At 42.5% G+C, this 27,319-nt stretch overlaps 2 protein-coding genes across 4 annotated transcripts in view; both read left to right on the top strand.

The window, feature by feature from the left end:
- The first annotated feature begins 22 nt into the window (after positions 1-22).
- Positions 23-22,005, top strand: ddb2 (damage-specific DNA binding protein 2). Of its 3 annotated transcripts, none has more exons than XM_071404481.1 (10): positions 23-162; positions 1,133-1,282; positions 1,470-1,591; positions 3,533-3,724; positions 7,080-7,225; positions 11,594-11,693; positions 14,103-14,280; positions 16,647-17,035; positions 19,745-19,790; positions 20,562-22,005. In XM_071404481.1, exons 2-10 carry the CDS (start codon positions 1,135-1,137, stop codon positions 20,816-20,818), a joined length of 1,578 nt encoding a protein of 525 aa, XP_071260582.1. In that variant the 5' UTR covers positions 23-162; positions 1,133-1,134; the 3' UTR covers positions 20,819-22,005. The 3 variants fall into 3 exon arrangements, with proteins under 3 accessions (XP_071260582.1, XP_071260581.1, XP_071260583.1); XM_071404480.1 differs by lacking the exon at positions 7,080-7,225 and adding an exon at positions 10,084-10,250; XM_071404482.1 differs by lacking the exons at positions 23-162; positions 1,133-1,282; positions 1,470-1,591; positions 7,080-7,225 and adding exons at positions 1,635-1,705; positions 10,084-10,250.
- Positions 22,006-22,229: 224 nt separating this feature from the next.
- Positions 22,230-27,319, top strand: part of LOC139577462 (tripartite motif-containing protein 16-like) — a 20,435-nt gene continuing 15,345 nt past the window's right edge. Inside the window, exons 1-2 of the mRNA XM_071404476.1 lie at positions 22,230-24,975; positions 25,399-25,494. Coding sequence (XP_071260577.1) covers positions 24,379-24,975; positions 25,399-25,494 — 693 coding nt within the window. The 5' untranslated portion in view covers positions 22,230-24,378. The remainder of the gene's footprint in view (positions 24,976-25,398; positions 25,495-27,319) is intronic.

Raw genomic sequence — 27,319 nt, forward strand, 5'->3', positions numbered from 1 at the left:
CCAGAATCCATTTCCAACATGCCGCCTGCCGGGCAGAAGATGTAACACAGAGACGTTACAAAACACTGGACTTTCACTTACATAAAGCACTTCTCACGTGTGGTGTGTGTGCATGAAAATAACAATTCAACGAAGAAGAAGGAGCGCTATCCTATTGCACTGGTAATGTATTTTCATGTCATTGGATGAACACGCATTACATAGCTGGACTGGTTGTCCGGCCGTAGCGTTAGTTGTTTGTTGTTGTGCAACCATTAAATCAAATACAAAAGTTTATTGGTCGTGTTACGTGTGCACACAGTTTGGCAGATGGTAAACCGGGTGCAGCGAAATGCTTACGCAACTAGCTCCTAACAATGCAGTAAAATGTCAAATAGGTACACAAATAATCAATAAAAACAACTAATAATGATGGATTTGACTAGAATACAGTATACACACATAAAGGGGGTAAAACAGAATGTAAACATTATTAAAGTGACAGGTGTTCAATGACTATTTAGAAAGGGCAGTGGTCTCTAAGGTGCAGGGTTGAGTACCAGGTGAAGGTCGGTACCAGGTGCAGGGTTGAGTACCAGGTGAAGTTCGGTACCAGGTGCAGGGTTGAGTACCAGGTGAAGGTCGGTACCAGGTGCAGGGTTGAGTACCAGGTCGGTACCAGGTGCAGGGTTGAGTACCCGGTGAAGGTCAGTAGAGGGTGAAGGCCGGTACCAGGTGAAGCTCGGTACCAGGTGCATGGTTGAGTACCTGGTGAAGGTCAGTACCAGGTCAAGGTCGGTACCAGGTGAAGGTCGGTACCAGGTGCAGGGTTGAGTACCAGGTCGGTACCAGGTGCAGGGTTGAGTACCCGGTGAAGGTCAGTAGAGGGTGAAGGCCGGTACCAGGTGAAGCTCGGTACCAGGTGCATGGTTGAGTACCTGGTGAAGGTCGGTACCGGGTGAAGGTCAGTAGGGGTGAAGGTCAGTAGGGGTGAAGGCCAGTACCAGGTGAAGGTCGGTACCAGGTGAAGGTCAGTACCAGGTGAAGATATCTATTCTAGCTAGAATACATACTGTGTATCTATTTGATGTTTTCTGTCAAACTTTGATTTAGCTGTGAACACAAGTGATTCGTTTTATTTTAACACACTCAGAAATGGCACGGGCAAAGAAGGCTCCTTCAGAAGCATCTGAATCGAAGCAGAAGTCGAGGAAGCAGAACGGAGAAACGTCTGGGGCTGCAGGACAAACCATCTCCAAGAAGCTACGGCAGAAGATGGACGGGAAGACCACATTGAAAACAGGCATGCTAGTAAAATACCAATGGATCTAATAGAAACGCCATTCTCCGTTATAGAAGCTTTTGATTGGCTGCACTGTCTTGTATTTCATTTTCCCCCTCCAGAAATGTTACTGTATAAATCTTGTCACAGAGAGAAGTGACTCTTTCCGTTCTTTGATGTTATTGACTGTACCGATCTTCTATTTCAGGGCCTGTTTTCCCAACCACCATGACCAAATTTTCAGTTGGGAAGAGAAGTGGACCAGGAAGCATCCTGCACTACATTTACCAGAGTACACTGGGGCAGAGCCTTCATTCTCAGATGAGACAGGTACACTACATTTACCAGAGTACACTGGGGCAGAGTCTTCATTCTCAGATGAGACAGGTACACTACATTTACCAGAGTACACTGGGGCAGAGCCTTCATTCTCAGATGAGACAGGTACATTACTACAGTCAGACTAGTGTGTATTGACAGCTAGTAGGGTGACAGCTAGTAGGGTGACTAGGGAACAGTAGTGTCTGACAGCTAGTAGGGTGACTAGGGAACAGTAGTGTCTGACAGCTAGTAGGGTGACTAGGGAACAGTAGTGTCTGACAGCTAGTAGGGTGACTAGGGAACAGTAGTGTCTGACAGCTAGTAGGGTGACTAGGGAACAGTCGTGTCTGACAGCTAGTAGGGTGACTAGGGAACAGTAGTGTCTGACAGCTAGTAGGGTGACTAGGGAACAGTAGTGTCTGACAGCTAGTAGGGTGACTAGGGAACAGTAGTGTCTGACAGCTAGTAGGGTGACTAGGGAACAGTAGTGTCTGACAGCTAGTAGGGTGACTAGGGAACAGTAGTGTCTGACAGCTAGTAGGGTGACTAGGGAACAGTAGTGTCTGACAGCTAGTAGGGTGACTAGGGAACAGTAGTGTCTGACAGCTAGTAGGGTGACTAGGGAACAGTGGTGTCTGACAGCTAGTAGGGTGACTAGGGAACAGTAGTGTCTGACAGCTAGTAGGGTGACTAGGGAACAGTAGTGTCTGACAGCTAGTAGGGTGACTAGGGAACAGTAGTGTCTGACAGCTAGTAGGGTGACTAGGGAACATTAGTGTCTGACAGCTAGTAGGGTGACTAGGGAACAGTAGTGTCTGACAGCTAGTAGGGTGACTAGGGAACAGTAGTGTCTGACAGCTAGTAGGGTGACTAGGGAACAGTAGTGTCTGACAGCTAGTAGGGTGACTAGGGAACAGTAGTGTCTGACAGCTAGTAGGGTCACTAGGGAACAGTAGTGTCTGACAGCTAGTAGGGTGACTAGGGAACAGTAGTGTCTGACAGCTAGTAGGGTGACTAGGGAACGGTGGTGTCTGACAGCTAGTAGGGTGACAGCTAGTAGGGTGACTAGGGAACAGTAGTGAGAGAGAACAATGCTCTCAGATCAGCTTTCTCCATTCAAATCTGACCTGAACATCAGAATTATTATCACAATACTGACCACGGATCAGCTCCTAGAGAGATATTACCACCGACGGCTGCAAATGTTGAGGCGGCTGATTCTAATGTTTACTCAATAAAAATGCACTAAATCACAGATCATTGAGCACTTTAGGCGACACGTCATAAAATATACTGAGACATTACAGACAGTAGAGTACAAGTAGTAAAATAGAACTCGATTAATCATGAAATGTATTTCATTATAATTTAAATAAGCCTGTTGTTTTTATATTTTAAGCATATTTTTATACGTCGCTTTGTTTGTATCAATTGCAAAGACATTGGCAACTTTTGTATTTGTAGTCAACTTTGTTCTGAAGTTACCGGCGGTCACAGAGAGACGGATAAACCATGTGATTCTATGTTTAGCCGAGATCTTCTGTGTATAAAGTGACGAGGGAGGGCAACAAAAAGAAGCATCGATTGACGCACATACAGTGGGGCAAAAAAGTATTTAGTCGGCCACCAATTTTCCTAAAGACGTTATTTCTGGGTCTCACAGACCTGTAACTTCTTCTTTAAGAGGCTCCAATTGGTGGCTGACTAAATACTTTTTTGCCCCACTGTAGCTACGAGTGGTCTGAGGTAGGCCGTTTTGATTACGATTGGTTTGGGAAACAGCTCAGAGATTTAACGATGTTCCTACGAAGGTTCTAACGACGAACAGAGCCTTAAAGATGCTTTAACCGGGAAACCGGTACTAAAAGAAGAAATTGAGGGTCTAACAAACTCGTTTCTTGGCATCATCATCATCATCATTAGTACATGATATCTTATTTCCCTCCCCAGTGTCTCCAGGAGCCGTTTGTACGTTCCCTGTCCTCCTATAAGCTCCATCGTACAGCCAGTCCGTTTGACCGGCGGGTCACCTGTCTGGAGTGGCACCCCACACACCCCACTACGCTGGCGGTCGGCTCCAAGGGAGGAGACGTGGTCCTCTGGGACTACAGCGTGCTCAACAAGACCAGCTTCATACAAGGGGTGAGAATGCCTGATACACATCTGGAAAGACAGGTTCCATCGTTACAACCAGCGACGCCATTGGCCGTTGGGTTACTAATGAGTGCATGCTTATTCGTTTTCTCGTTTGACTGTTGTGTACCTAGATGTTCAGGATGATACACACAAATAATACAATAGTTTAAATCGGAACACTGTAATCAATAGTTTATATTTGTTTAATCGGAACACCGTAATCAATAGTTTAAATCTGTTTAAATCGGAACACTGTAATCAATAGTTTAAACCGGAACACTGTAATCAATAGTTTAAACCGGAACACTGTAATCAATAGTTTAAACCGGAACACTGTAATCAATAGTTTAAACCGGAACACTGTAATCAATAGTTTAAACCGGAACACTGTAATCAATAGTTTAAACCGGAACACTGTAATCAATAGTTTAAACCGGAACACTGTAATCAATAGTTTAAATCGGAACACTGTAATCAATAGTTTAAATCGGAACACTGTAATCAATAGTTTAAACCGGAACACTGTAATCAATAGTTTAAACCGGAACACTGTAATCAATAGTTTAAACCGGAACACTGTAATCAATAGTTTAAACCGGAACACTGTAATCAATAGTTTAAATCGGAACACTGTAATCAATAGTTTAAATCGGAACACTGTAATCAATAGTTTAAATCGGAACACTGTAATCAATAGTTTAAATCGGAACACTGTAATCAATAGTTTAAATCGGAACACTGTAATCAATAGTTTAAATCGGAACACTGTAATCAATAGTTTAAATCGGAACACTGTAATCAATAGTTTAAATCGGAACACTGTAATCAATAGTTTAAATCGGAACACTGTAATCAATAGTTTAAATAGGAACACCATAATCAATAGTTTAAATTGGAACACCGTAATCAATAGTTTAAATCGGAACACTGTAATCAATAGTTTAAATCGGAACACTGTAATCAATAGTTTAAATCGGAACACTGTAATCAATAGTTTAAATCGGAACACTGTAATCAATAGTTTAAATCGGAACACTGTAATCAATAGTTTAAATCGGAACACTGTAATCAATAGTTTAAATCGGAACACTGTAATCAATAGTTTAAATCGGAACACTGTAATCAATAGTTTAAATAGGAACACCATAATCAATAGTTTAAATTGGAACACTGTAATCAATAGTTTAAATCGGAACACTGTAATCAATAGTTTAAATAGGAACACTGTAATCAATAGTTTAAATAGGAACACCATAATCAATAGTTTAAATTGGAACACTGTAATCAATAGTTTAAATCGGAACACTGTAATCAATAGTTTAAATAGGAACACTGTAATCAATAGTTTAAATAGGAACACTGTAATCAATAGTTTAAATCGGAACACCATAATCAATAGTTTAAATTGGAACACTGTAATCAATAGTTTAAATCGGAACACTGTAATCAATAGTTTAAATCGGAACACTGTAATCAATAGTTTAAATAGGAACACCATAATCAATAGTTTAAATTGGAACACTGTAATCAATAGTTTAAATCGGAACACTGTAATCAATAGTTTAAATAGGAACACTGTAATCAATAGTTTAAATCGGAACACTGTAATCAATAGTTTAAATCGGAACACTGTAATCAATAGTTTAAATCGGAACACTGTAATCAATAGTTTAAATCGGAACACTGTAATCAATAGTTTAAATCGGAACACTGTAATCAATAGTTTAAATAGGAACACCATAATCAATAGTTTAAATTGGAACACTGTAATCAATAGTTTAAATCGGAACACTGTAATCAATTGTTTAAATAGGAACACTGTAATCAATAGTTTAAATAGGAACACTGTAATCAATAGTTTAAATCGGAACACTGTAATCAATAGTTTAAATCGGAACACTGTAATCAATAGTTTAAATCGGAACACTGTAATCAATTGTTTAAATAGGAACACTGTAATCAATAGTTTAAATAGGAACACTGTAATCAATAGTTTAAATCGGTCTGTGTTACTGTTTAGGACCACCGTAATCGATCATATTTTCAATAACATTTGACTTTGAAATCCCTTTTAACATCATCCGTCCCCACACAGTATTGATAGTATGCTTAACATACGACACATACCGATCGGGTCTACGTATCGGGTCTACGTATCGGGTCTACGTATCCGATCTACGTATTGGGTCTACGTATCGGGTCTACGTATCGGGTCTACGTATCGGGTCTACGTATCCGGTCTACGTATCGGGTCTACGTATCCGATCTACGTATCGGGTCTACGTATCCGATCTACGTATCGGGTCTACGTATCCGATAGTATCGGGTCTACGTATCGGGTCTGCGTATCGGGTCTGCGTATCGGGTCTACGTATCGGGTCTACGTATCCTGTTTACGTATCGGGTCTACGTATCGGGTCTACGTATCGGGTCTACGTATCGGGTCTACGTATCGGGTCTACGTATCGGGTCTACGTATCGGGTCTACGTATCCTGTTTACGTATCGGGTCTACGTATCGGGTCTACGTATCGGGTCTACGTATCGGGTCTACGTATCCTGTTTACGTATCGGGTCTACGTATCGGGTCTACGTATCGGGTCTACGTATCGGGTCTACGTATCGGGTCTACGTATCGGGTCTACGTATCCTGTTTACGTATCGGGTCTACGTATCGGGTCTACGTATCGGGTCTACGTATCGGGTCTACGTATCGGGTCTACGTATCGGGTCTACGTATCGGGTCTACGTATCGGGTCTACGTATCGGGTCTACGTATCGGGTCTACGTATCGGGTCTACGTATCGGGTCTACGTATCGGGTCTACGTATCGGATCTACGTATCCTGTTTACGTATCCTGTTTACGTATCGGGTCTACGTATCGGGTCTACGTATCGGGTCTACGTATCGGGTCTACGTATCCGGTCTACGTATCGGGTCTACGTATCGGGTCTACGTTGAATGAGTCCCAAATGGCACCCCATTTCTCATTTAGTGCACTACTTTCGTCCGGGGCTCTGTCGTCCGGGCCTCTGTCGTCCGGGCCTCTGTCGTCCGGGCCTCTGTCGTCCGGGCCTCTGTCGTCCGGGCCTCTGTCGTCCGGGGCTCTGTCGTCCGGGCCTCTGTCGACCGGGGCTCTGTCGTCCGGGCCTCTGTCGTCCGGGCCTCTGTCGTCCGGGCCTCTGTCGTCCGGGGCTCTGTCGACCGGGGCTCTGTCGTCCGGGGCCCTGTCGTCCGGGCCTCTGTCGTCCGGGGCTCTGTCGACCGGGGCTCTGTCGTCCGGGGCCCTGTCGTCCGGGGCTCTGAATAGGGAATAGGATGTGATTTGGGACCAGTCTCTCCTCCTGTGTGTTTTACGCAGGTTGGACCTGGAGGCTCTATTACAGCTCTGAAGTTTAACCCCTACAACCCCACTCAGCTGTTCACCTCATCTGTCAGGGGAACCACCTCGCTGCAGGATTTCAATGGGACCACTCTCCGCGTGTTTACCAACACAGAGACATGGGAGTAAGAGACGGGACATGTCCCAAACGGCACTCTAGTTAGTGCCCTACTTTAGACTCTTATTCCCTTTTTAGTGCCCTACTTTAGACCCTTATTCCCTTTTTAGTGCCCTACTTTAGACCCTTATTCCCTTTTTAGTGCCCTACTTTAGACCCTTATTCCCTTTTTAGTGCCCTACTTTAGACTCTTATTCCCTATTTAGTGCCCTACTTTAGACTCTTATTCCCTATTTAGTGGCCTACTTTAGACCCTTATTCCCTATTTAGTGCCCTACTTTAGACCCTTATTCCCTATTTAGTGCTCTACTTTAGACCCTTATTCCCTATTTAGTGCACTACTTTAGACCAGGGCCCTATTCCCTATTTAGTGCACTACTTTAGACCAGAACCCTATTCCCTATTTAGTGCACTGCTTTTGACCAGGGCCCATAAGGTAAAAAGTCGAGCTGGGGGAATACTAGTATTGCAATATTCTTTTCCATGTCAGAAATGAAACCAGGAAGCAGACCAAAACTCTTTGGTCCTTTAATTATCCACTTAGTGTTTGTTTCCAACAACAGGGCTGTTTCCCTAAAGATGTTATAACCTCTTAGTGTTGTTTCCCTAAAGATGTTATAACCTCTTAGTGTTTGTTTCCAACAACAGGGCTGTTTTCCTAAAGATGTTATAACCTCTTAGTGTTGTTTCCAACAACAGGGCTGTTTCCCTAAAGATGTTATAACCACTTAGTGTTGTTTCCAACAACAGGGCTGTTTTCATAAAGATGTTATAACCTCTTAGTGTTGTTTCCAACCACAGGGCTGTTTCCCTAAAGATGTTATAACCTCTTAGTGTTTGTTTCATTGTCATGGTACTAACGAGTTTCACCCTTCTGGTATGGTCCCTGGTCTAGTACAAAGTAGTGCACTGTATAGAGAATAGGGCTCTGGTCAAAAGTAGTGCACTATATAGGGAATAGGGCTCTAGTTCAAAGTAGTGCACTATATAGGGAATAGGGCCCTGGTCTAAAGTAGTGCACTATATAGGGCTCTGGTCTAAAGTAGTGCACTATATAGGGCTCTGGTCTAAAGTAGTTCACTATATAGGGCTCTGGTCTAAAGTAGTGCACTATATAGGGCTCTGGTCTAAAGTAGTGCACTATATAGGGCCCTGGTCTAAAGTAGTGCACTATATAGGGCCCTGGTCTAAAGTAGTGCACTATATAGGGCTCTGGTCTAAAGTAGTGCACTATATAGGGCTCTGGTCTAAAGTAGTGCACTATACAGGGCTCTGGTCTAAAGTAGTGTACTATATAGGGCTCTGGTCTAAAGTAGTGCACTATATAGGGCTCTGGTCTAAAGTAGTGCACTATATAGGGCTCTGGTCTAAAGTAGGGCACTATATAGGGCTCTGGTCTAAAGTAGTGTACTATATAGGGCCCTGGTCTAAAGTAGTGTACTATATAGGGCTCTGGTCTAAAGTAGTGCACTATATAGGGCTCTGGTCTAAAGTAGTGTACTATATAGGGCTCTGGTCTAAAGTAGTGCACTATATAGGGCTCTGGTCTAAAGTAGTGCACTATATAGGGCTCTGGTCTAAAGTAGGGAACTATATAGGGCTCTGGTCTAAAGTAGTGCACTATATAGGGCTCTGGTCTAAAGTAGTGCACTATATAGGGCTCTGGTCTAAAGTAGTGTACTATATAGGGAATAGGGTTCTATAGGGCTCTGGTCTAAAGTAGTGAACTATATAGGGCTCTGGTCTAAAGTAGTGCACTATATAGGGCCCTGGTCTAAAGTAGTGCACTATATAGGGCCCTGGTCTAAAGTAGTGAACTATATAGGGCTCTGGTCTAAAGTAGGGCACTATATAGGGCCCTGGTCTAAAGTAGTGCACTATATAGGGAATAGGGCCCTGGTCTAAAGTAGTGCACTATATAGGGAATAGGGCTCTGGTCTAAAGTAGTGCACTAAATAGGGAATAGGGGCCCTGGTCTAAAGTAGTGCACTATATAGGGAATAGGGGCCCTGGTCTAAAGTAGTGCACTACATAGGGATCCATTTGGCCCTTTTTCTCAACACCTTATCAAGATAGAACTAGTGTAGTTCGAAACACAGAACGCTGCTTTCTGATTGGCCCGCGTTTATCTGGACAGAACTGTCATTGGCCGAGGTTGGATTCCACACACCAACTGGAACAAAACTGACTGAGAAACAGGAAGGAACTACCGGAACCTGTCCAATAACAAACGCGTTCTGTTGTTTTTCCGTTGCCGTATTACCCAGCTGTTATTGTCCTGTGATAAGCCTAGTCATCAACATGTCTTTTCAACCGGTCACTGGGATTGGTCTGTTATTGTCCTGTGATAAGCCTAGTCATCAACATGTCTTTTCAACCGGTCACTGGGATTGGTCTGTTATTGTCCTGTGATAAGCCTAGTTATCAACATGTCTTTTCAACCGGTCACTGGGATTGGTCTGTTATTGTCCTGTGATAAGCCTAGTCATCAACATGTCTTTTCAACCGGTCACTGGGATTGGTCTGTTATTGTCCTGTGATCAGCCTCGTCATCAACGTGTCTTTTCAACCGGTCACTGGGATTGGTCTGTTATTGTCCTGTGATAAGCCTAGTCATCAACGTGTCTTTTCAACCGGTCACTGGGATTGGTCTGTTATTGTCCTGTGATAAGCCTAGTCATCAACGTGTCTTTTCAACCGGTCACTGGGATTGGTCTGTTATTGTCCTGTGATAAGCCTCGTCATCAACGTGTCTTTTCAACCGGTCACTGGGATTGGTCTGTTATTGTCCTGTGATAAGCCTCGTCATCAACGTGTCTTTTCAACCGGTCACTGGGATTGGTCTGTTTGTGTTCATAAATGCAGAAAGGAGCCGGGGATTTTATTGGCGGGATGACGTTTAGCCCGACGGACCCGTCCAAGGTCTACCTGGCGTCCGGCGACGGTACACTGACCGAGCAGAGCTTTCAGGGCGGTCCAGCAACGGTTCTGTCCAGAGTCCAGGACTGTGGACACGATCACCACAATGTCTGGTGAGGATGCAGGCCCTACTTACATCAGACATTGTGCCCTGTTCCCTATATAGTGGTACTACTTTAGACCAGAGGCCTATTCCCTATATAGTGCACTACTTTAGACCAGAGCCCTATTCCCTATATAGTGCACTACTATAGACCAGAGCCCTATTCCCTATATAGGGCACTACTGTTGACCAGGACCCTATTCCCTATATAGTGCACTACTTTAGACCAGAGCCCTATTCCCTATATAGTACACTACTTTAGACCAGAGCCCTATTCCCTATATAGTACACTACTTTAGACTTTATTCCCTAGATGTGTCAGTCTCTCTCTCTGTTCCAGTCTGTGGTACTGCTGTGTAGATGTGTCAGTCTCTCTCTCTCTGTTCCAGTCTGTGGTACTGCTGTGTAGATGTGTCAGTCTCTCTCTCTCTGTTCCAGTCTGTGGTACTGCTGTGTAGATGTGTCAGTCTCTCTCTCTGTTCCAGTCTGTGGTACTGCTGTGTAGATGTGTCAGTCTCTCTCTCTCTGTTCCAGTCTGTGGTACTGCTGTGTAGATGTGTCAGTCTCTCTCTCTGTTCCAGTCTGTGGTACTGCTGTGTAGATGTGTCAGTCTCTCTCTCTCTGTTCCAGTCTGTGGTACTGCTGTGTAGATGTGTCAGTCTCTCTCTCTCTGTTCCAGTCTGTGGTACTGCTGTGTAGATGTGTCAGTCTCTCTCTCTGTTCCAGTCTGTGGTACTGCTGTGTAGATGTGTCAGTCTCTCTCTCTCTGTTCCAGTCTGTGGTACTGCTGTGTAGATGTGTCAGTCTCTCTCTCTGTTCCAGTCTGTGGTACTGCTGTGTAGATGTGTCAGTCTCTCTCTCTCTGTTCCAGTCTGTGGTACTGCTGTGTAGATGTGTCAGTCTCTCTCTCTGTTCCAGTCTGTGGTACTGCTGTGTAGATGTGTCAGTCTCTCTCTCTGTTCCAGTCTGTGGTACTGCTGTGTAGATGTGTCAGTCTCTCTCTCTCTGTTCCAGTCTGTGGTACTGCTGTGTAGATGTGTCAGTCTCTCTCTCTCTGTTCCAGTCTGTGGTACTGCTGTGTAGATGTGTCAGTCTCTCTCTCTGTTCCAGTCTGTGGTACTGCTGTGTAGATGTGTCAGTCTCTCTCTCTCTGTTCCAGTCTGTGGTACTGCTGTGTAGATGTGTCAGTCTCTCTCTCTCTGTTCCAGTCTGTGGTACTGCTGTGTAGATGTGTCAGTCTCTCTCTCTCTGTTCCAGTCTGTGGTACTGCTGTGTAGATGTGTCAGTCTCTCTCTCTGTTCCAGTCTGTGGTACTGCTGTGTAGATGTGTCAGTCTCTCTCTCTCTGTTCCAGTCTGTGGTACTGCTGTGTAGATGTGTCGTTGAGCAGACAGATGCTGGTGACAGGAGACAACATAGGACGAGTCTTATTGCTGGGCATGGATGGACACCAGGTACAGTACTATATATTCATACTGTAGTTTACACTATAGCTACAGTACTGTGTAGTATATTTATACTGTAGTCTACACTATAGCTACAGTACTGTATAGTATATTTATACTGTAGTCTACACTATAGCTACAGTTCTGTATAGTATATTTATACTGTACTATAGCTACAGTACTGTAGAATATATTTATACTGTAGTTTACACTATAGCTACAGTACTGTGTAGTATATTTATACTGTAGTCTACACTATAGCTACAGTACTGTATAGTACATTTATACTGTAGTTTACACTATAGCTACTGTACTGTATAGTATATTTATACTGTAGTCTACACTATAGCTACAGTACTGTATAGTGTATTTATACTGTAGTTTACACTATAGCTACTGTACTGTATAGTATATTTATACTGTAGTTTACACTATAGCTACTGTACTGTATAGTATATTTATACTGTAGTTTACACTATAGCTACTGTACTGTATAGTATATTTATACTGTAGTCTACACTATAGCTACAGTACTGTATAGTATATTTATACTGTAGTTTACACTATAGCTACAGTATTGTATAGTATATTTATACTGTAGTTTTCACTAGCTACTGTACTGTATAGTATATTTATACTGTAGTTTACACTATAGCTACAGTACTGTATAGTGTATTTATACTGTAGTTTACACTATAGCTACAGTACTGTATAGTATATTTATACTGTAGTTTACACTATAGCTACAGTACTGTATAGTATATTTATACTGTAGTTTACACTAGCTACTGTACTGTATAGTATATTTATACTGTACTCTACACTATAGCTACAGTACTATATAGTATATTTATACTGTAGTTTACACTATAGCTACTGTACTGTATAGTATATTTATACTGTAGTTTACACTATAGCTACTGTACTGTATAGTATATTTATACTGTAGTTTACACTATAGCTACTGTACTGTATAGTATATTTATACTGTAGTCTACACTATAGCTACAGTACTGTATAGTATATTTATACTGTAGTTTACACTATAGCTACAGTACTGTATAGTATATTTATACTGTAGTTTACACTAGCTGCTGTACTGTATAGTATATTTATACTGTAGTTTACACTATAGCTACAGTACTGTATAGTATATTTATACTGTAGTTTACACTAGCTACTGTACTGTATAGTATATTTATACTGTACTCTACACTATAGCTACAGTACTATATAGTATATTTATACTGTAGTTTACACTATAGCTACTGTACTGTATAGTATATTTATACTGTAGTTTACACTATAGCTACTGTACTGTATAGTATATTTATACTGTAGTTTACACTATAGCTACTGTACTGTATAGTATATTTATACTGTAGTCTACACTATAGCTACAGTACTGTATAGTATATTTATACTGTAGTTTACACTATAGCTACAGTACTGTATAGTATATTTATACTGTAGTTTACACTAGCTGCTGTACTGTATAGTATATTTATACTGTAGTTTACACTATAGCTACAGTACTGTATAGTATATTTATACTGTAGTTTACACTAGCTACTGTACTGTATAGTATATTTATACTGTACTCTACACTATAGCTACAGTACTATATAGTATATTTATACTGTAGTTTACACTATAGCTACTGTATAGTATATGTATACTGTAGTTTACACTATAGCTACTGTACTGTATAGTATATTTATACTGTAGTTTACACTATAGCTACTGTACTGTATAGTATATTTATACTGTAGTCTACACTATAGCTACAGTACTGTATAGTATATTTATACTGTAGTTTACACTATAGCTACAGTACTGTATAGTATATTTATACTGTAGTTTACACTAGCTGCTGTACTGTATAGTGTATTTATACTGTAGTTTACACTATAGCTACTGTACTGTATAGTATATTTATACTGTAGTTTACACTATAGCTACTGTACTGTATAGTATATTTATACTGTAGTTTACACTATAGCTACTGTACTGTATAGTATATTTATACTGTACTCTACACTATAGCTACAGTACTATATAGTATATTTATACTGTAGTTTACACTATAGCTACAGTACTATATAGTATATTTATACTGTAGTGTATCGTGTATTTATACTGTACTATAGCTACAGTAATGAATGGGCCAGAGGGAGTTAACATGTAATGTACTCCTTCAGTAGTTAGTTAACATGTACAATTTGAAATGTTCTATATTTTGTTGTGTTTTCATGTTCTGAGTATAAGACAATTCTGTTAATACTCTGCCCTTTTAAAAATGCATGACTGCATTAGACACCATTTTGACAGTTCCAATGATCTCATTTCATTTACTGACGTTGTTCTGTAAGATGCTGTTAAACCATCTGCACCCCCTCCTCCTCCTCTTCCTCACAGGTCTTCAACGAGAAGTTGCACAAGGCTAAAGTGACCCATGCTGAATTCAACCCCCGCTGCGACTGGTTAATGGCGACAGCGTCCGTTGACCACACGGTGAAGCTATGGGACCTGAGGAACATCAAAGACAAGAACAGTTACCTCCACGAGATGATTCATGACAAAGCTGTTAACTCGGGTACTATATCAAAAGCGCTACGGTAACTCTCTCCTATCCTACGTTCAGGAGTGTTTTCCTCTCTGACCACTGTGTCGTAGAGTTAGGTAACTCTCTCCTATCCTACATTCAGGAGTGTTATCCTCTCTGACCGCTGTGTCGTAGAGTTAGGTAACTCTCTCCTATCCTACGTTCAGGAGTGTTTTCCTCTTTGACCACTGTGTCGTAGAGTTAGGTAACTCTCTCCTATCCTACATTCAGGAGTGTTATCCTCTCTGACCACTGTGTCGTAGAGTTAGGTAACTCCCTCCTATCCTACATTCAGGAGTGTTATCCTCTTGACCACTGTGTCGTAGAGTTAGGTAACTCTCTCCTATCCTACGTTCAGGAGTGTTTTCCTCTTTGACCACTGTGTCGTAGAGTTAGGTAACTCTCTCCTATCCTACATTCAGGAGTGTTTTCCTCTCTGACCACTGTGTCGTAGAGTTAGGTAACTCTCTCCTATCCTACATTCAGGAGTGTTTTCCTCTCTGACCACTGTGTCGTAGAGTTAGGTAACTCTCTCCTATCCTACATTCAGGAGTGTTATCCTCTCTGACCACTGTGTCGTAGAGTTAGGTAACTCTCTCCTATCCTACATTCAGGAGGGTTATCCTCTTGACCACTGTGTCGTAGAGTTAGGTAACTCTCTCCTATCCTACATTCAGGAGTGTTATCCTCTCTGACCACTGTGTCGTAGAGTTAGGTAACTCTCTCCTATCCTACGTTCAGGAGTGTTTTCCTCTTTGACCACTGTGTCGTAGAGTTAGGTAACTCTCTCCTATCCTACATTCAGGAGGGTTTTCCTCTTTGACCACTGTGTCGTAGAGTTAGGTAACTCTCTCCTATCCTACATTCAGGAGTGTTTTCCTCTTTGACCACTGTGTCGTAGAGTTAGGTAACTCTCTCCTATCCTACATTCAGGAGTGTTTTCCTCTTTGACCACTGTGTCGTAGAGTTAGGTAACTCTCTCCTATCCTACATTCAGGAGGGTTTTCCTCTCTGACCACTGTGTCCTAGAGTTAGGTAACTCTCTCCTATCCTACATTCAGGAGGGTTTTCCTCTTGACCACTGTGTCCTAGAGTTAGGTAACTCTCTCCTATCCTACATTCAGGAGGGTTTTCCTCTCTGACCACTGTGTCGTAGAGTTAGGTAACTCTCTCCTATCCTACATTCAGGAGTGTTTTCCTCTTGACCACTGTGTCGTAGAGTTAGGTAACTCTCTCCTATCCTACATTCAGGAGTGTTTTCCTCTTGACCACTGTGTCGTAGAGTTAGGTAACTCTCTCCTATCCTACGTTCAGGAGTGTTTTCCTCTTTGACCACTGTGTCGTAGAGTTAGGTAACTCTCTCCTATCCTACATTCAGGAGGGTTTTCCTCTTTGACCACTGTGTCGTAGAGTTAGGTAACTCTCTCCTATCCTACATTCAGGAGTGTTTTCCTCTTTGACCACTGTGTCGTAGAGTTAGGTAACTCTCTCCTATCCTACATTCAGGAGTGTTTTCCTCTTTGACCACTGTGTCGTAGAGTTAGGTAACTCTCTCCTATCCTACATTCAGGAGGGTTTTCCTCTTTGACCACTGTGTCGTAGAGTTAGGTAACTCTCTCCTATCCTACATTCAGGAGGGTTATCCTCTTGACCACTGTGTCCTAGAGTTAGGTAACTCTCTCCTATCCTACATTCAGGAGGGTTTTCCTCTCTGACCACTGTGTCGTAGAGTTAGGTAACTCTCTCCTATCCTACATTCAGGAGGGTTTTCCTCTTGACCACTGTGTCCTAGAGTTAGGTAACTCTCTCCTATCCTACATTCAGGAGGGTTTTCCTCTCTGACCACTGTGTCGTAGAGTTAGGTAACTCTCTCCTATCCTACATTCAGGAGTGTTTTCCTCTTTGACCACTGTGTCGTAGAGTTAGGTAACTCTCTCCTATCCTACATTCAGGAGTGTTTTCCTCTTGACCACTGTGTCGTAGTAAGTTATCAGTACTACTAGGACAAGACTGGTGCAAATTTGTTATTCAATTTTTTTGGGGGCTTGATAACATCTACCACGTTCATCAGAAGGGATACATGTTTTTTAACAACATTTAACCCTATAGATTATCTATCCTCCCTCCCCCCTCTCTGTCGCCTTCTCCTCTCTTTCTCTCTTTCTCTCCCCCCCTCTCCCCCCACCCCCTCTCTTTCTCCCCCCCCCCCCTCTCTTTCTCCCTCCCCCTCCCCCCCCTCTCTTTCTCCCTCCCCCTCTCTCCCCCCCCCTCTCTCTCACCCCCTCTCTCTCTCCCCCCCACCCCCTCTCTTTCTCTCCCCCCCCCTCTCCTCTCTCTCTCTCTCCCCCTCTCCCCAGCCTACTTTAATCCAATGGACTGCTCCAAGCTCCTGACCACGGACCAGTATGACCAGATCAGGGTTTACTCCTCTTCTGATTGGTCAACTCCTCAGCAGATTATCCGGCACCCACACAGGCAGTTTCAGCACCTCACACATCAAGGTGAGGAATGTGGGGTGGATGGGGGTGGGTTTATGTCTCTCTCTCGTAGACTCAAAAGCTTCATCGTCAATCGTTGTTTGTGTCTCCAGGCCTCGTGGCACCCTCTGTACGACCTGATGGTGGTTGGACGGTACCCTGACGAGAGGGTGTGTCCAGGTGCCCTGAGGACCATTGATATTTATGATGCCAACACAGGAGAGCTGGCATGCCAACTACTGGACCCCAACGCCCCTGGCATCATATCTGTGAGTACACATTACAAATTTAGCCTTAGTTTAATGTTAGCCTGTAGCCTTAGTTTAATGTCAATGTTAGCCTGTAGCCTTAGTTTAATGTCAGTGTTAGCCTGTAGCCTTAGTTTAATGTCAGTGTTAGCCTGTAGCCCTAGTTTAATGTAATGTTAGCCTATAGCCTTAGCTTAATGATAGCATGTAGCCTTAGCTTAAAGTCAGTGTTAGCCTGTAGTCCTAGTTTATTGTAATGTTAGCCTGTAGCCTTAGTTTAATGTTAGCCTGTAGCCTTAGTTTAATGTTAGCCTGTAGCCTTAGCTTAATGTTATCCCGTAGCCTTAGCTTAATGTTAGCGTGTAGCCTTAGTTTAATGTTATCCCGTAGCCTTAGCTTAATGTTAGCGTGTAGCCTTAGCTTAATGTCAGTGTTAGCCTGTAGCCTTAGCTTAATGTCAGTGTTCGTGTGTAGCCTTAGTTTAATGTCAGTGTTAGCCTGTAGCCCTAGTTTAATGTAATGTTAGCCTATAGCCTTAGCTTAATGATAGCATGTAGCCTTAGTTTAATGTCAGTGTTAGCCTGTAGTCCTAGTTTATTGTAATGTTAGCCTGTAGCCTTAGTTTAATGTTAGCCTGTAGCCTTAGTTTAATGTTAGCCTGTAGCCTTAGCTTAATGTTATCCCGTAGCCTTAGCTTAATGTTAGCGTGTAGCCTTAGCTTAATGTCAGTGTTAGCCTGTAGCCTTAGCTTAATGTCAGTGTTAGCCTGTAGCCTTAGCTTAATGTCAGTGTTCGTGTGTAGCCTTAGTTTAATGTTAGTGTTAGCCTGTAGCCTTAGCTTAATGTTAGCGTGTAGCCTTAGTTTAATGTTATCCCGTAGCCTTAGCTTAATGTTAGCGTGTAGCCTTAGGTTAATGTTAGCCTGTAACCTTAGTTTAATGTTAGCGTGTAGCCTTAGCTTAATGTCAGTGTTAGCGTGTAGCCTTAGCTTAATGTTAGCGTGTAGCCTTAGTTTAATGTTAGCGTGTGGCCTTAGCTTAATGTCAGTGTTAGCGTGTAGTCTTAGCTTAATGTTAGCGTGTAGCCTTAGTTTAATGTCAGTGTTAGCCTGTAGCCTTAGCTTAATGTTAGCGTGTAGCCTTGGTTTAACCTGTTATGGCTGCAGCCAGACGTCATCCCGACGCCGGTACACCTATGACAACATCCAGCTCAAGTGCACGGCGCGAAATTCAAAATCTATTTTTTTTAAATATTTAACTTTCACACATTGACAAGTCCAATACAGCATTTGAAAGATAAATCAAGCCAACATGTCCGATTTTCTTGTAAATCAAGCCAACATGTCCGATTTTTTAAAATGTTTTACAGAGAAAACACCACATATATTTATGTTAGCTCACCACCAAATAAAAAAGGAGGACAGACATTTTTCACAGCACAAGTAGGATGCAAGTAGCATGCACAAGCCAACCTAACTAACCTAGAACCAACCTAAATAACCTAGAAAAAACTACCTCAGATGACAGTCCTATAACATGTTACACAATAAATCTATGTTTTGTTCAAAAAATGTGCATATTTTAGCTATAAATCAGTTTTACATTACTGCTACCATCATAGCTACAGTCAGAAATCGCACGGGAGTAGCCAGAGAAAATACAGACACCAACGTCAACTACTAATTACACATCATAAAACATTTCAGAACAATATATGGTGGATAGCTAATGAAAGAGAAAGATCTTGTGAAGAGAGACAATATTTCCGATTTTTGAAGTGTTTTACAGCGAAAACACAATATATCGTTATATTAGCTTACTACAATAGCTAGCACACAGCAGCATTGATTCTAGTCAAACGGTAGCATAGCACAGTTCGACAGATATATATGAAAAAGCATCCCAAATTGGGTCCTTATCTTTGTTGATTTTCCATCAGAATGTTCTCCAAGGGGTCCTTTGTTCAGAAATGTCTTTATTTCGATCCAGAACGAACGATTTCCCTCTTGAATTAGCAAGCACACTGGCAGTGCGACGCTAACCGCTCCAACTTGAAAAAATTCTTGCGTCGCATCACATATAAAGTCCAGAATACATTTCAATAATATAATTAAAGTATATTGAAAAAACATACTTTAGGATGATATTGTGACATGTATCAAATAAAATCGAAGCCAGAGATCATATTCACCTATAACGACGGTTTTCCAGGAGGCTACTCCAGATCCAACTTCGCGCCTTCCAAAAAAAATAAAGTGCGCACTTCTCACTCCAAGATGTTGTATACAATCCCTGACCGAGATAATCAAGTGATTTCTTCTCTCACTTCCGCATGACACCCAGAGGAAGGCGTATGACGTGTTTCTACAGTCCTAAGTGACATGCCCTTTTATAGACAAGGGCTTGAAAAGCGACATCGATTTTGGAAATCTCCCTTCCGGATAGGAAATGGGCTGTAAAAATTGTTCTGTTCCACTTAGAGAAATAATTAAAACGGTTTTAGAAACTAGAGACTGTTTTTTTATCCAATAGTAATAATAATATGCATATTGTAAGAGCAAAAATTGATTAAGAGGCCGTTTGAAAATTTGCACATATTTTCCAGTTTTTCAATACGCCCCCTGCAGCCATAACAGTTAATGTCTTAATTTATGTATTTGTGCTGCATTAATGTTCAAGCCATCATTGGGTCAAAAATAATGTCCACATCTCTGCACACCTTCCTTTCCAGGTCAACAAGTTCAATCCAATGGGAGATGTTTTAGGATCTGGAATGGGTGAGTCTGTGTTGTAAATACTGGACTATGTTTGTAATCTCGGCACCCAGGATCAAATCAGCTCAGAGACTAACTATGTTTGTAGCTGGAAATATTCTGAAGCGTTTGATTCTTTTGCTAAAAATCAGTGTTCAACTTGGGAATAGGGTGCCAGCCCTGGTCAAAAGTAGTGCACTATTTAGGGAATAGGGCTCTGGTCTAAAGTAGTGCACTATATAGGGAATAGGGCCCTGGTCTAAAGTAGTGCCCTATATAGGGAATAGGGCCCTGGTCTAAAGTAGTGCCCTATATAGGGAATAGGGCTCTGGTCTAAAGTAGTGCACTATATAGGGAATAGGGCCCTGGTCTAAAGTAGTGCACTATATAGGGAATAGGGCTCTGGTCTAAAGTAGTGCACTATATAGGGAATAGGGCTCTGGTCTAAAGTAGTGCACTATATAGGGAATAGGGCTCTGGTCTAAAGTAGTGCACTATATAGGGAATAGGGTTCCATAGGGCTCTGGTCTAAAGTAGTGCACTATATAGGGAATAGGGTGCCAGCTCTGGTCTAAAGTAGTGTACTATATAGGGAATAGGGCCCTGGTCTAAAGTAGTGTACTATATAGGGAATAGGGCCCTGGTCTAAAGTAGTGCACTATATAGGGAATAGGGCTCTGGTCTAAAGTAGTGCACTATATAGGGAATAGGGTGCCAGCTCTGGTCTAAAGTAGTGTACTATATAGGGAATAATGTGCCATTTGGGACAATAAATCTTTTGTGTTCCAACCACAGGAGTGAACATCCTAGTGTGGAACAGAGGTGAGACATTGGCTGGTAAGCAGCAGAGAGGAGAGCTACAACAGGAAGCAGGAGTCCAGGTTGGCAGAGGTAGAGGCCAGCGGAGGAGAAGAGGGGAGACTCGGAGGGGGGAGGATGAGGACGACATTGGGAAGCTGAAGAAGAAGCTGTCTTCCTCCTCGGTGACCAGAACCAGAACATCCAGGGACAAACAGCACAACAGCCAGACACAGAAGGGTCCAAATAAATAAACGGGGAGAAGGGGAGAGAGTTTTTTTTTGTGATGTTGGAAGAGTTATGTAGTTATGTCTATGACATTGTCACCTACAGGTAACTGACAAAATAAAGGAAACACCAACAGACAGTGTCTTAATAGGATGTTGGGCCACCACCAACCACCAGAACAGATTCAATGCACCTCGGTATATATTCTACAAGTGTCTGGAACTCTATTGGAGGGATGAGACACCGGTCTTCCACGAGAAATTCCATCGTTTGGTGTTTTGTTGATGGTGGTGGAAAACAATGTCTCAGGCGCTTCAGAATCTCCCAAAAGTGTTAAATTGGGTTGAGATCTGGTGACTGAGACACATCCTCTATATTCCTTTGAGAGGCCTCTTTCAGTCACTGAGATCTGGTGACTGAGACACATCCTCTATATTCCTTTGAGAGCCCTCTTTCAGTCACTGAGATCTGGTGACTGACACACATCCTCTATGTTCCTTTGAGAGCCCTCTTTCAGTCACTGAGATCTGGTGACTGAGACACATCCTCTATGTTCCTTTGAGAGCCCTCTTTCAGTCACTGAGATCTGGTGACTGACACACATCCTCTATATTCCTTTGAGAGCCCTCTTTCAGTCACTCTGGTGACTGAGACACATCCTCTATATTCCTCTGAGAGCCCTCTTTCAGTCACTGAGATCTGGTGACTAAGACATACACTCTATATTCCTTTGAGAGCCCTCTTTCAGTCACTGAGATCTCTTCTAGCCATAATGGACAACTGGGCATTTTTATACGTGACCCTAATAAGCATGATGGGATGTTAATTTGTTAATTAACTCAGGAACCACACCTATGTGGAAACACCTACTTTCAATATCCTTTGTATCCCTCATTTACTCGTGTTTCCTTTAATTTAGTCAGTTACCTGTCTGCATTTGTCATCTGTTACCTTTTTCTTGTTCAAATCATGTGTTTTATTGAAAATGTTCCATTCCCATTGTTATAAACAGGGACAATCGTGACTTTGACTCCACACAACATAACATCCACAGATGTTTGAAATATATCTCTCAACATTGATCACTTTTCTACAGTGTTTCAAAGATATATCTTGTGTTTCAGATGTTTTATATACCTCTGTTTCTGGTGATAAATTGTTACTTTTTATAAACTTTTTATACTGTATTAAAAAAGAGAATTTTGATCTTGAACTTGATTGTGTATTTATTCTTCACCTTAACCGATGAATAGTTAATCTGGTACCTTAAACTGATGAATAGTTAGCCTGGTCCCTTAAACTGATGAATAGTTAGCCTGGTCCCTTAAACTGATGAATAGTTAATCTGGTCCTTAAACTGATGTATAGTTAATCTGGTACCTTGTGGGCTATGTACAGGTGCAATGATCTGTAAACTGCTCTGATAGTTGATGCTTCAAGTTAGTGAGGGAGATATGAGTCTCCAGCTTCAGTGATTTAGTGACAGCACCACAGATTCACTGGCAGCATCAGCTGAGCTGGGTCGTCACTAGTTACCACAGCCACAAAGTGATAAACATCGCCTAATTATACAATTTCTCTTCTTAAAACGTGATTTTAAACCTAACCACACTAATAACCGTATGCCTAACATGCTGTCTACACCGGGATGTTGATTTTGTCCATCCACACCAGACATGATCAGGACATGCAGGCTGAAATATCAAAACTCTTAACCAACTATATTAATTTGAGAACAGGTGGAAACACATGAAACGTTCATGGATATTTAGCTAGCTAGCTTGCTGTTGCTAGCTCATTTGTCCTATTTAGCTAGCTAGATTGCTGTTGCTAGCTCATTTGTCCTATTTAGCTTGCTGTTGCTAGCTCATTTGTCCTATTTAGCTAGCTAGCTTGCTGTTGCTAGCTCATTTGTCCTATTTAGCTCGCTAGCTTGCTGTTGCTAGCTCATTTGTCCTATTTAGCTAGCTAGCTTGCTGTTGCTAGCTCATTTGTCCTATTTAGCTAGTTAGATTGCTGTTGCTAGCTCATTTGTCCTATTTAGCTCGCTAGCTTGCTGTTGCTAGCTCATTTGTCCTATTTAGCTAGTTAGATTGCTGTTGCTAGCTCATTTGTCCTATTTAGCTTGCTGTTGCTAGCTCATTTGTCCTATTGTTAGGGTTGCGTCAATTCAATCTGGTATAAGGATAAGTATGACGATGAGTCACCAATTGTATGCTATGTATTTTTTATTAACTAAGTAATAAATGGCAAATGCAACTTTCGTATATACGGGTTCCCTGTACCACCCCGCAAGGTAGAACAGAGAACTAACTTGTTCCTGACAAAGATATTATAATATACTCTGACAGAGATAGTTCCCGCTTCCGAGCCGGCCTGTCAGAGTAGAGACTGGGCGTGGTTTAGACTCACCCAGCCTCTTGCCGGCGCTCAGGCTAGTCCTAGCCTCTTTGCGCTCTTTGGTGTCCCGGCGCTGTTGCTGTGTAGATTACGCTCCCTCACCCCAGAGACTGAGGTCAGACAGCTCTGCAACATTGTCTGCGCTATTTGCACCTGCATACAAAGCCCACTGTTCTCGCTCAAGGCTAACCACAGCTTCCCAGCACACGTATCTGGGGCTAACTGTTACTTCCAGCACACACACACAGATACCCAGGCGCCCAGGCCAACAGTTGCTAATATTCAATCACATGTGATATAATATTGGGTTATAGTGCATAACTCAGAACCTCACACTATTTAGCTCGCTAGCTTGCTGTTGCTAGCTCATTTGTCCTATTTAGCTAGCTAGCTTGCTGTTGCTAGCTCATTTGTCCTATTTAGCTAGCTAGCTTGCTGTTGCTAGCTCATTTGTCCTATTTAGCTAGCTAGATTGCTGTTGCTAGCTCATTTGTCCTATTTAGCTAGCTAGATTGCTGTTGCTAGGTCATTTGTCCTATTTAGCTAGCTAGCTTGCTGTTGCTAGCTCATTTGTCCTATTTAGCTAGCTAGATTGCTGTTGCTAGCTCATTTGTCCTATTTAGCTAGCTAGATTGCTGTTGCTAGCTCATTTGTCCTGGGATATAAACATTGGTTTGTTTTTGTACTTGAAAACAAGATCCTTTTTTTCCTGGATCTTTTGTAGAATTTTGACCCATTTTGAGTCACACAAAATCTTGTTCTCTACTCCGACAATTAACCCACAGATAAACGGGGGAAATGTAGTTTCTAGTAATCTCTTCTTCTTCTTCTGTGGACTTTATGTGTGTCAGTTGGTAATCAACTTTAAGGTGCATCACCACCACCAACTGAACTGGAGTGTGGACCTCAGTTCAGCTTTCTATCCACTCTATTTAATTTATTCCATATTAAGGGTCCTAACCTAGGAACTAAAATATTTGTCTCCTTCTCAACTTTGCCTGCAGTTTTCTCTCTCTCCCTCCCTTCCTCTAACCCCTCCCTCTCTCACTCCCTCCTTCCCTCCATCTAACCCCAGCCCTCTGGCAGAACCAGGAAGTCCCTCCCCTTCACAAACTCTCTTATGTGGAAACGAAACTGATCTGAGTCTCTCTGTCGTCTGTCTGTGTGAGAGTGAACAACCGTCCAAATGGCTCAACAGGGAGTTCTGCTGGACCAGGACCAGTTCTGTTGTTCTGTCTGTCTGGATCTACTGAAGGAGCCGGTCACCATCCACTGTGGGCACAGTTACTGTAGGAGCTGTATTGAGGGCTGCTGGGATCAGGATGTTCTGAAAGGGGTCTATAGCTGTCCTCAGTGCAGACATACCTTCACTCCAAGGCCAACTCTGATGAAAAATAACATGTTGGCTGAGGTGGTGGAGAAACTGAGGAAGACAGGACTCCAGGCTGCTCCCCCTCCTGCTCTGTGCTATGCTGGACCTGGAGATGTGGCGTGTGATTTCTGCACTGGGACCAGAAAGCAGAAAGCCCTCATGTCCTGTCTGGCATGTCTGGCCTCTTACTGTGAGACTCACCTCCAACCTCACTATGAATTTCCTGGTTTCAAGAAGCACAAGCTGGTCAAAGCCACCGCACAACTACAGGAGAAGATCTGCTCTCATCATGACAAACTGCTGGAGGTTTACTGTCGTACCGATCAGCAGTGTATCTGTTATCTGTGTACAATGGATGAACATAAAGGCCATGATACAGTGTCAGCTGCAGCAGAGAGGACTGAGAAACAGGTAAGACCAGAACAACTTGTTGGTGACTGTCTGATAAACAAAGAATTAAAGATACAGTAGGAACTAAATCTGTCTGAATATGAGATCATTCAAATGAAATGGATTCACAAATATGAACACAAACCTTGAGTATATAGATATGTTAACCCAGATTCTCCAAATGTATCACCATTTTCTAAAGTCAAACACTATTATCATTCTGAATGGCCTTTTATGAGTCCAAAGTTCAGTCTCTTCCCCTTGATACATGTAGGCCCACCATAAAAACTATAATCATTCACATAGCAACATAATATAATATTGTAAAGGGACTTCCTCAGGATTGTAGGCCTTCCTCTCTATGGGTCCTATGTCACATTACTATACTATTGATCTACTGGACTAATAAAGCTTGATAGCTCATTGAAGAGTGATTCTCCACAGAGGCAGCTGGGGATGAGTCAGCAGAAGGTCCAGCAGAGATTCCAGGAGAGAGAGAAGGAGCTGAAGGAGCTCCAACAGGCTGTGGAGTCTTTCAAGGTGAGTATTGTTGACCAGAGGAGACACACCATTTCACTTCTCTCCTCCATCAGAGAGAGGGAGAGGGGTCCTTATCCAATCCCACTGACCCCACTGTTGGGAACAGGTTGTCTGGACCCCTTTCAGAGAACAGACTGTTTAATGTAACTGACGGGATATGAACCCTGGTCTACCATGGGAGAAACCAACATATTTACCATTATACCAAGAGGACATTCCCCATGGTGCGGCGGGTAGCCTTTTTTAAGAATTTGTTCTTAACAGACTTGCCTAGTTAAATAAAGGTGAAATATAAAAATTGGACCGACACTGATTTTGAAGTAGCAGGCGGGGCTACCTCATCACATAACCATGAGTAACCATGACTGACTCATGTCCCCTATACATTAACATGGAGCTCTCTCTCTATTCAATTCAAAGATCTTTATTGGCATGGGAAACATATCTTTACTATGCCAAAGCAAGTGAAGTAGATAATAAACAATCATGAATGAACAGTAAACATTACACTACATTTATTTTCATAATAATAGAGACATTTCAAATGTTATAATTCAAGTGCAAACAGAGTGAGTCGTGCGCCAGACTGAGTTCTGGAGGTGAAATGTAAATGAATGAGGGAGAGTTAAGTGAGGTAGAAGGTGTGGTGAAGAGTTCAGAACCAGAGAAGTATTTGGTCATATGAGATTTGACAGAAGAGTTACAGGGTGTGTTGAGTGGTGGTGTCCCGTCCTCCCAGGTCGTTGGCATGGTGCAGGAGCAGATAGGGTCAAAGTAGTGGAATGGGGTCGTGGGTTTTTAATGAGTGTAGGGTTAGTTGGCATGGTGCAGGAGCAGATAGGGTCAAAGTAGTGGAATGGGGTAGTGGGTTTTTAATGAGTGTAGGGTTAGTTGGCATGGTGCAGGAGCAGATAGGGTCAAAGTAGTGGAATGGGGTAGTGGGTTTTTAATGAGTGTAGGGTTAGTTGTCATGGTGCAGGAGCAGATAGGGTCAAAGTAGTGGAATGGGGTAGTGGGTTTTTAATGAGTGTAGGGTTAGTTGGCATGGTACAGGAGCAGATAGGGTCAAAGTAGTGGAATGGGGTAGTGGGTTTTTAATGAGTGTAGGGTTAGTTGGCATGGTGCAGGAGCAGATAGGGTCAAAGTAGTGGAATGGGGTAGTGGGTTTTTAATGAGTGTAGGGTTAGTTGGCATGGTGCAGGAGCAGATAGGGTCAAAGTAGTGGAATGGGGTAGTGGGTTTTTAATGAGTGTAGGGTTAGTTGGCATGGTGCAGGAGCAGATAGGGTCAAAGTAGTGGAATGGGGTAGTGGGTTTTTAATGAGTGTATGGTTAGTTGGCATGGTGCAGGAGCAGATAGTGTCAAAGTAGTGGAATGGGGTAGTGGGTTTTTAATGAGTGTAGGGTTAGTTGGCATGGTGCAGGAGCAGATAGGGTCAAAGTAGTGGAATGGGGTAGTGGGTTTTTAATGAGTGTAGGGTTAGTTGGCGTGGTGCAGGAGCAGATAGGGTCAAAGTAGTGGAATGGGGTAGTGGGTTTTTAATGAGTGTAGGGTTAGTTGGCATGGTGCAGGAGCAGATAGGGTCAAAGTAGTGGAATGGGGTAGTGGGTTTTTAATGAGTGTAGGGTTAGTTGGCATGGTGCAGGAGCAGATAGGGTCAAAGTAGTGGAATGGGGTAGTGGGTTTTTAATGACTGTAGGGTTAGTTGGCATGGTGCAGGAGCAGATAGGGTCAAAGTAGTGGAATGGGGTAGTGGGTTTTTAATGAGTGTAGGGTTAGTTGGCATGGTACAGGAGCAGATAGGGTCAAAGTAGTGGAATGGGGT

This window comes from Salvelinus alpinus, chromosome 6, assembly GCF_045679555.1.
Source record: "Salvelinus alpinus chromosome 6, SLU_Salpinus.1, whole genome shotgun sequence".
Taxonomy (NCBI): Eukaryota; Metazoa; Chordata; class Actinopteri; order Salmoniformes; family Salmonidae; genus Salvelinus; species Salvelinus alpinus.